General features: G+C 49.1%; 1 protein-coding gene across 1 annotated transcript; it reads left to right on the top strand.

Annotated features, from left to right (window-relative positions):
- The first annotated feature begins 2295 nt into the window (after positions 1-2295).
- On the top strand, positions 2296-7899 carry KCNE1 (potassium voltage-gated channel subfamily E regulatory subunit 1). Its single transcript, XM_082654984.1, has 3 exons — positions 2296-2386; positions 3337-3431; positions 7377-7899. Exon 3 carries the CDS (start codon positions 7428-7430, stop codon positions 7815-7817), a length of 390 nt encoding a protein of 129 aa, XP_082511110.1. The 5' UTR covers positions 2296-2386; positions 3337-3431; positions 7377-7427; the 3' UTR covers positions 7818-7899.
- The last annotated feature ends 2096 nt before the right edge of the window (positions 7900-9995 follow it).

Here is a 9995-nt window from a genome sequence, read left to right as displayed (position 1 = left end):
CAACAACGGTATGACTGCAATAAAATAATTCATCACACGTGGGATGGAGAGAACCAGGGAGAGAAATAAGAATATCACCACTCATTAGGACTCTCTGCTTGCTTCCACTGCAGGGGGCATGGGTTTGATCCCCAGTGGGGGAACTATGATCCTGAATGCCGCAAAAAGAAATCACCACTCCCAGAATACTTTACTTTTTTTGGAGGGGGGGCTGCGTTGGGTATTCGTTGCTGCGCGTGAGCTTTCTCTAGTTGCGGTGAGCAGGGGCTTCTCTTGTTGCAGAGCACAGGCTCTAGGTGCATGGGCTTCAAGTAGTTGTGGCATGCGGGCTCAGTAGTTGTGGCTCACGGGCTCTGGAGCACAGGCTCAGTAGTTGGGACGCACGGGCTTAGGCGCTCTGCGGCATGTGGGATCCTCCCGGACCGGGGCATGAACCCGTGTCCCCTGCATTGGCAGGCAGACTCTCAACCACTGCGCCACCAGGGAAGCCCCCTACTTTACCTTTTTGAAGACACTTCCAAACACACAGTCTGCAAAGTAACTGGGTGACAGGTGGGCAGACATCGACCACCCCATCCCCTGACGGGGGGTCTCTGCAGTTGGTCTGGAGCACACTGTCCATGCATGTTTACCTGGCCCATGGATTATTACTGAAAGGGTAGCACATAAATTCTACAGGACAAACATTTTTGCTTCAATGATCCATTTTTTCCTTCCTGGTGGAGTTCTTTTGCGGAAAGGTGAGCAAAAAGATACTAAATACAGATAGCATGACCTTCATGGGGTAGAATCCAGAGAATTTTCAGATAAAGTTTATGTATTTTTTCCTAAATGTTAAAGAATATCGTTATTACAAAAAAAGGAAAGGAAAACATAGAATGTATAAATAAGAAAATAAATACCATGTAAGCCCATCACTAGCACACAGTATTAACATCATGATGTGTTTTCTTAGTCTTTTGAAATAATGCATAGCATCTTGTATGTACAATTTAGGGTTTTCTATTTTTCACTTAACATTACAAACTATTTGTAAACATTATCTTAATGACCACATAAAACATTCCAGTATGTAGAATAATATTCTATCATACGTAACATAATGTAACCACTTTATTTTGAGACATTCAGATTCTAGTTATTTTAAGTAAAACTACAAAGAACTTTTCTATGTATAAAGCTTTTCTACAGTTCAGATCCCCTCCATAGAATAGATGTCACACAGTATAAGTACACATCAAGGCTATGGACATTTTAGAACTTTCCAGAGTGGCTGTGTGGGTTTATTTAGACTAGCACCCATAGTGCAGGGGAGTGCCAGCTCTGCCTGTGCTAGCTGGGCTGCGTCCTAAAGTGCCACATCCAATGGACCCCTTCCCAGAGCCTTCAGTGGCCTCCTCCCCAAGAGAACCCCCAGGCGGAGGCTCAAGCAGAAGTGACTGGCCCAGGAAGACTAGGGGGGTCCGAGAAAATGTCTTCTATCTCTAGGTCAGGAATCTAATTTCTCTGTTGCTTGCCTGTAGACCGCAAGCCTGGACCTTATTGTCCAGCGCTTTCACAGGACTGTCGTTTGGGAATTGCCCGTCTCACGCTCGCCACCCCCCTACCCGCCCCCACCCCCCTAGCTGGTAGACAGCAGTTGTGAAATTTCCCTGGAGGTTCCTGGGGCCAAGGCTCAGTTTGCTCCTGGCGGCCTGAAAGGCTGTTCCCACTGCCCCAGGAACCTCGGAGCTGGGGTGCCAACGCATGGGTGGCTCCAACCACCAACACCTGCACACGGGGACCCCTGTCTGTCTGGTCCACAGCTGCACCCCCAGCTCAGGACAGGACACCTGTCAGTAGGTGCTCAATAAATGCTTGTCGATAGATGCATGGTCACTGCTGGGGTTCAGGACGCAGCTAAAAGGAGTCTGCTGTGGTTTTGAGCTGATTTGAAGTTCTTGTTTGGAGATGTGTGAAGGAGTGTTTGGCGAGTGCTTGGCCGACAGTGGGGTTCTCCGGCACGGACTTCTTTTGGCCACTGCGGCTTCTTGCCTGCCAGTGCCGAACTCCTCAGGAAGGTATATCTGGCTGGCTGGCTGGCTGTCAGTTCTTATACAGACTCTCTGCCGGCTCTGCGCTTACCCAGCGTGACAGAGCGCTTGCTGGAGACGCAGGGTGCGGAGGATCCGGGGGGGCCCCGGGATGGCCTAGGGTGGCCAGGGGGCCGCGGGCTCTGCGGGGACGCGCGGGGACGGGGCGGGGCGCCCTCTGGCTCCGGAGGCCCCGCCCGCCCCGCCGCGCACTTGCCCGCGGAGCGCGCCGCCTGGGGCGCGGCTGTCGGTGCCCTGCGCTTGGCTGCCCTGGACCCCGTTGCGCTCCCGGCTCTCTCCGCGCCCCAGACCTGGTAAGTCAAGGGCTCCTGCCTCCCGGCTCCTCGCCCGGAGCGCGATGCCCCAGGCCGGCGACCCTGAGCGGGCTCCAGGCACCCAGTCTCAGCCCCTGGGCCAGGAGGCGCCGCGATCCCCTTAGTGGGAGACAGAATAGGTGGTTCGGCCTCACGCCTCCTTTCCCTCTGCCTTCTACGCTTCTAAGAACGCATGCCTAGAAAATCATCTCACCACCAAACAACGACATTTTCCCATTATTATTAAATTACAGTCGTTCCTGGAGAAAATTGGGAAAATACTTAAAAGCATCCAAAGAAAACCAAAACCGCCCATGATCCCAGCCCCCCGCTTGGTTTCAAAGACCTCCAGATGAGGCAATATTTGCAAACGCACCCGGCCTCAAAGGGAATGTTTTGTGGGTTTTCTTTGGACCAGAAAAGTTTCTTGGGCCTTGGCATCTCCCCAGGGAAAAGGCATGGGACACGCAGAACGTTACTGGTATCTGATCTTGATTGTAGTAACTGGGGAAAATGTGGAACTTTCAGAAGAAAGTTGACCCAGTAGCCGTCACGTGTTATGTGCTGAGTATATCACGTTACTCCGCCCCGCCCCCTGCCCCCGACCCTCGATTTTTCAGACTGCTGTATGTGAGCTGTTTGAGTCCACTTTTAGGTTAAGAAGGAGCTTCCAGCTCCACTGAGGAAGGGCCTTGTCAATAACCACAGTTGTCACTTATGGTCACCATGGTGGGGAACTTGGCTGTGATCACACCGTTGCTTTAATTCATGTGATGAGTGAATTGCTAGAAGGCGCTGTTGACTCTGATCTATGGGTTTCTAACCAGGGGGCAAAACCCCTCTGCTGGCTCTGCTCTGTTGCCTGCTGCTCATCAGAGATGAGCTGAGGATGGGTCTGAGGAAGGCATTCTTAGTTTCCAGAATATTCAGGTATGTCTTGCTTTTGACAGGTTATTCAAAAGTGGATTGTTTTGAAAATATAGTACCCTGTGAAGACATCAGAGGGATTCACTCCTGTCATCTTAAGTCTCTGAAGGCAGAGCTGGTGAGACAGTTTCTGTGTGGTTCGGGCTTTCCAGTAGTTGAGCGGGACATTTACTCACTCATGCATCCATGCATGCGTGCCTGCATCTGTCAATATTCACTGTGCTCCCGCCACATGCCAGACACCGTTCTAGTCTTCGGGATACATGGGAACAACACAGGCAAAGATCCCTGCCCTCAAAAGCTTACATTTTGATAGGGAAGACAAACAATAGACAATGCACAGAATAAATAAGAAAAACTATACTAGGTGCAGGTGATCAAGTACTATGGATAAAAAGGAGGGCAAAGTAAGAGTTACGGGAATTGGGGAGGATGGGTGAAAATTATGCTGTATTATTGACAATTATTGATGGCTTTGAACCTTTTTAGGAATAAGGTGGGTTGCAGATATATATAGTTATTAATATAGTTATACATAACTATATTAATAATATAAAATTTAATATACAAAATAAATAATGCTAATAAAATAAATATACATAAAATAATTTAAATTTTATTATATCAAAACAGACTACATTGAAAGAGGTTTTCATTTGGTTACACCAAGCTCTTTTCAGAGTGTATTCTACTTTGTTGATTTTTTGCTCTCACATTCACATTGTAGTTGTATTAAATTTAATACTTTGCATGCCCATTTAATTCAGCAAACCCATATGGACTCATTCTGGGGGCTGGAATGAGGACAAGGTGAACGATACAGTCTCTGATCCTCCTGAGCTCCTGGAAATGCATAGACGAGACTACAAATGATTACAACACAGCTTAGAATCTGAGCGGTACAGACTGGGTACTATGAGGGCTCAAAGCAGGGAATGGGACATCTGGAAGGGGCTTCACACGTTGGCATAGGAGTGTGCTTTTGGAGGACCAGTAGAATTTTGGCAGGCAGACATGGTGGTCATGACTCTCTTGCAGAGAGAGCAGCAAAAGCAAGAGATAGGAAGGTTGTGGGCTTGTTTCATGCCTCCCCAGTCATCCCATCATCCCCAGTTTTCAGATGAGGAAACTGGGGCTCCCCAAATTCATTTAATTTGCTGAGGGTGAGATTCTTCCTTCTATGTGACTTCAGCTCCCTTCCCAGTCTGGGAATCCTGCTGCCATCCATTCTCCATGCCAAAATGCTCATCCTTTTTCCCATGTTGAGTTTGATCGGGTCCCTCTCATCAGCTCTCTGGTTCACATTTCCACCCTTCACACCCCAGAGCTCCTCTCTGCCACCCACAGAGAGGTCTGGGATGCTCTTAGCCCTGTGACTAGACTCAAGAACCACACCGCACATCCAGCAGGGAGGTGGCAGAAAGCCCTTTACAGATCTTTGAGGACAGTCAAATGCGGTGCCTCTGTACAGGTTTCATCCTGACTGTTTGAGACCTTGGCCACCTTAGTGATTCCTCTCCCGGGAGAGAGGAAGGTGAGAAGCCCAAGACAAAGCCCGCTGACTGCCTGGAAGAGTCTGGGCCCCTCTTTGCTGCTAGGAGGTAAATATATCTCCAGAATTTGGACATCGTGTTTCGATAAAGATGAAGACAGTTGACAGGTATTTCCAAGGAAAATTGGCTCACAGAATTCTTGACTCAGTAAGATCATATTCCCCCAAATTAAGCTTATCCATAATTGTTTCTACCCTAATTCTGCTTCCTGAAACAAAAATTGCTGATTTCAAAACTGGATGCTCTTTCGAGGAAATGCTGACAAGAATGGCAGGAATGTCATCCCCATCCCACCTAGATAAGCAAGCTACGGTACCGTCTGGGAGCCGCGAGGAGTGGCTAGGACTGAGCCAGGGCTGGAACTCTGGAACCCTGACATTCCTCTTCCCCTGACTTGCCCCCAGAATCTGTCCCTCTCAGTAGAGAGCTTGGAGTCAGCCACGAAAGCCTTGCCCTTTTAGTAAATGCGTAAGAAAGAATGAGAGGTGCGGTACTAGGAAATCTGTTCTAAAAGCCTGTTATGGGTGCTGATATGAGACGGATCTGGAACTCCTGGGAGAAAGGCAGAAGGGGCGGTGTGTGCCGAGAACAGCGTGACATCACCTACTTCCCCCTCTCCCCTGGGTACAGTTGGGGCGTTCGCAGGATCCCGGGGTGCTGGAGGCATGCTTGCTGTCAATTTGCAGCTCAGCTCGGCTGTCCACAGTCCCGAATCTTGAGTGATTCTCAGTAGACCAGCAGCTCTGGGACTCAGCTTTGACGGAAAAAAATTGCACTAACCTTCGTTGGGGGCAGTGTCTATGCCTCCTGAAGAGTCTCAAACCCAGGCAGAAGCAGAAACTTCTAGACCCCCACCCCACTTCCTTCTTTCTGGGCCCAGTAAGGCCAGTTTGAGAATGTTTAGCACAGGCTGATCATCAAATTGGTTGTGTTTGGAGCTGGACCTCCCTGGTTCCTGCTGCTTCTTCCTCCTCCAGCCCCCTATTTCCTGTGCGAGCTACAAAACGCTGTGGTTCTTGCCGGTGGGGCAGAGGGCTCTTCTGATGGCATATGTAGGTCAGAAGCCAGTTCCCAATTAGTTAGACTCAGTTTTACCTGACACAAGTAGCCGGCTCCTTGGTCCCTTTGAGCTTAAATACAGATCTGCCTTCTCTCTGCAAGGTCCTGAGAGCTTTTTCTATGCTAATAAAATGTGAGTCCATGGCTAAAAGATTAAAGTTTAGATGTATTTTTGATCGCAGACGTGACCTTGGGCAAGTCAGCTCACCTCTGTGGAAACCAGTTTTCTATGAAGTTAAGACTGTTGGATCAGCTGGTCTCCACATCCATTTGAGTCCAACAGTCCTCACTGTGGCCACTAGACAGTGCTTTGGCATTATAATGGATGTGAACTTGGAGAATGGGACATAAACCCACAGCTGTTGTGAGGATTGGGTTCTGTGTCGTTTACACCATGCTGATTATTAGAGGACGTTGCCAAACTCATTTTGTGACTCAATACGCAAAAACACCACATGACCCAGCATGCAGGCCTTGGGGGCATAGAAGGCATTTAGCAAAAGCGATACAATAAATTAAGTGTAAAGTCAGCAAAAGATTTTTCTTTAAAAATGCAGAGTTGTTATTTGAAAGGCAGTTAAGGAACTTGGCTTTTCTGGTCCAGCATAAAGTTACGACAGGCTTACCATAATGTTGAGATGCCACTGTGAGTTAGGACAGGGACAGCTGAGGTCATGGTGATGACTTGAGAATTTCTTTCCGCAACTCCCGTTCAGATTTTCTCAGGGACATGCAAGACCAAAAAAGAAAATCTGAAAAACAAACAAGATTGGAAAATTATGCTATGAAGTTATTATTTCTCTTCTTATATAATTCTTCCGGGTACTCTGCAGCACAAAAGACGGATTGGTTAATTTCCTAAGGGCCCACATCATAGCTCAGTGGTTCTCAAGCTTGAGTGCAAAGTAGGATCACCTGAGAAGCTTTGAAAAGTCCCAATGCCAGACAGGAACCCAGACCAAGGCCTGTCTTCCTCTTCTTATAAGGCCACCGTCCTATCAGATTAGGACCTTACCCTTATGACCTCATCTAACTTAGTTACCTCTGAAAGACCCTACTTCCAGGTTCAACTGCATTAGGGGTTAGGGCTTGAACGTATGACTTGCTGGAGAGAACAATTTGGCCCATAGCGTATAAATTAAAAGGCACACGTACGACACAATGTGTGTATTAAGGGAACTCGTTCTGGTGATCACCTATGGAGGCAGGGAGTGGGGGTGGTGAATAGAAATAAAAGTGAATCAATTTATCACTTGATCAGTCAAGAGAGGGCATTATGTAGATCCCAGGTGGCACACACCATGACCGAGTACTCCCCCGTCATACTCTGGTAGGGCACCCCTCTTACTGAGATTTTTAAAAACTGTGTGGGGTGTGTGTTTGTGTTGGGGTGGGGGGTGGGGGTTGGGCCAATACATATTTTTTGATTTCAGGTTGCACTTTTCTTTTAGAAAGTTTTCCTGGGAAGTTCACCCTCCCGCAGTGAAACCTTGACTCCCAGGATGATCCTGTCTAACGCCACGGCTGTGACACCCTTGCTGACCAAGCTGTGGCAGGGGACAGTTCAACCGGGCAACAACACATCCAACCTGGCCCGCAGGTCCCTGGGCCATGATGACGGCAAGCTGGCGGCACTGTACATCCTCATGGTGCTTGGCTTTTTCGGCTTCTTCACCCTGGGCATCATGCTAAGTTACATCCGCTCCAAGAAACTGGAGCACTCCCATGACCCGTACAATGTGTACATCGAGTCTGACACCTGGCAGGGGCAGGACAAGGCGTACTTCCAGGCCCGGATTCTGGAGAGCTGCAGGGCGTGTTATGTCATTGAAAACCAGCTGGCTGTAGAACGACCCACTGCATACCTTCCTGAGATGAAGCTGTCATCCTGACCCCGAGACTGGTCAGAATTGGACAAAGCCTCCCTGATGATCTGATTTTTCCAATTACATGTTCCTTATATTCTTTCCTGCATGAGTATAATTCGGTTTTTTTTTTCTATCATAAGGGGTGAAAGGTGGATTAGTAACACTATATTTCTAAAATCACTTTCCTTCTATAATAGGCTGAGAGCCGCTCCCCAGTATGTGTGCCTGCCTTGTTAATTTCAGCAAAATCCCTGAGATCACGGTCTCTGAGAATAACAGCTGTCTTTCCCTGACTTCCTTGCAGCTAGCAAGGTCCTGTGTATGAAGTTATGGTCAGTTGAAGTGGGAATGATGAGGGCAATTTCCCAGTGAGTATTGAAAAGGAAAGGATGTGTCCTCCACTCCCCTCTCCCCCTTCCCCGCGGCTGGGACATGGATCAGGTGGTGAGCCAGTTTTGACTCTGGAAAAGGACAGTGTATTCACAGATGGTACAGCAATAAGAGTCTGGGTCCCTGGGCCATGGCATGGGGCAGGGTCTGGTCAATCAACAGCTCAGACTTTAGAGGAAAGGGAAACTAACTCCGATCTTCCTTGGGCCAGTGTGATTTTGGTTTTTGTTAAAGTAACAGAATCAAAATCCTAACGAATACGCCTTCCTTATGGGACTGAGACCCAAGACATAATGTTTCCATACTCGTTGCAAGCATACTTCCCCACTTGCTATGGAACAAGACTTACTCTGCCCTTTTCACTCGTACCCTTACCATGGTGGCTCTATCCTCCCCTTCCTCTCCTGCCTCCTCTTCCCCCCCATGCCCACGCTTCACACACACACACCCCAAACACACGCTCATACCCAGAGGCACACACGTGCACACAGAAACACAAAGAGAAACACACACAGATACTCAAGGACACACACACACACACACTACCTACTCACGTAGCGCAGTTGAGATGCAGAAGGAAAAAAATCCTGCTTCAGAATGTGTACCAAGGGGAAGGTACTCGGTTTTCGTGGCAGGAGGGACGGTTGCATCCAGCACCTCAAGAGCTCAGGGGAAGGCGTGGGTGTGGGCAAGGGGCAACACACAGGACTGAGGTGGCAGGGCCTTTTGAGGTAACGTGCCCATCGTGGTTGAATTGTGACCCCCCCCCAAAAGATCCTCTTAACCCTTCAAGTCCTAACCTGTAAACATGACCTTATCTGGAAATAAGGTCTTTGCAGATGTGATCAAGGAAGGTAAGGTCATTGGGGTGAGCCCTAATCCAATGTGGCCGACATCCTTATAAGAAGAGGGAAATTTGGGCAGAGATAGGAGTGGCGCTGCTGCAAAGCAAGGACCACCAAGGACCGAGGGCCACCACTGGAGGCTGGGAGAGGAAAGGAAGGATTCTCCCGGATGGCTTTCAGAGGAAGCAGGGCCCCAAGACCCCGTGATTTCAGACTTCTGGACTCCAGAACGGGAAGACAAGGGGTTTCTCTTACTCAAAGCCACTCAGGCTGGGCTAGTTTGCTCCAGCAGCCATGGGAAGCTCGCGCAGTGCCTCTGCCCTGACCACCCCTCCAGAGACAGCGCTTTCCTCCTGGCCCTTCTCCTCACAAGACAGAGATTCCCTTGGAAACTTCCCTCCCGACTGAGAGCTGGGAAAGGGATTCAGGGGTGGAGGCAGACGGTGCCAGGGACTTGCTCATGGCAGTGGAAGGAGCCTCGTGAGCATGGCCTGGCCTGAGGGACTCAGAGGACATGTGACCTGGGTCTCAGCCTTCTTCCCCAGCTGCCCTCGGTCACCTGCGCCGTCCTGAACGCTCGCCTGCCTAGGCATTGCTTAAGAGGGTGGAGTACTTAAATAAAACATACTTGTTAGAAACCTGCACATAATACAAATTAGAAGCAACACGTAAGCATCGCTGGCCATCCTCCAATAGACGAATGGGGGGCACAGTCCTTGCTTCATGTAATAGACAGCGATTCCTTTGTGGGCTTGGGGGCAGAGCTCCCAATGGGACACCCCTTGGACAGAAGCCTGGCAGAGTTACTACAGTCCTCGAGACCAGTGGTTATTTGCGTCAGAGTCCTTTGAAAATCTAATGAAAGCTATGATCTCCCCAAATTGCACACAGACACATTTTACCCACAATCTCTGGGGTTCTTGGGCCCCTGGAAGCCCACCTATGATTGCTGGCATCTCCTGGCCAC

The sequence above is a fragment of the Grampus griseus genome (assembly GCF_964374135.1).
Source record: "Grampus griseus genome assembly, chromosome: 5".
Classification (NCBI taxonomy): Eukaryota; Metazoa; Chordata; class Mammalia; order Artiodactyla; family Delphinidae; genus Grampus; species Grampus griseus.
Note: the sequence above shows the minus strand (reverse complement) of the source record. Positions and strands in the feature narration are given on the sequence as shown.

Coding starts and splice junctions, on each gene's coding strand:
- KCNE1 (XM_082654984.1), top strand. CDS start 7,428: ATGATCCTGTCTAACGCCACGGCTGTGACACCCTTGCTGACCAAGCTG.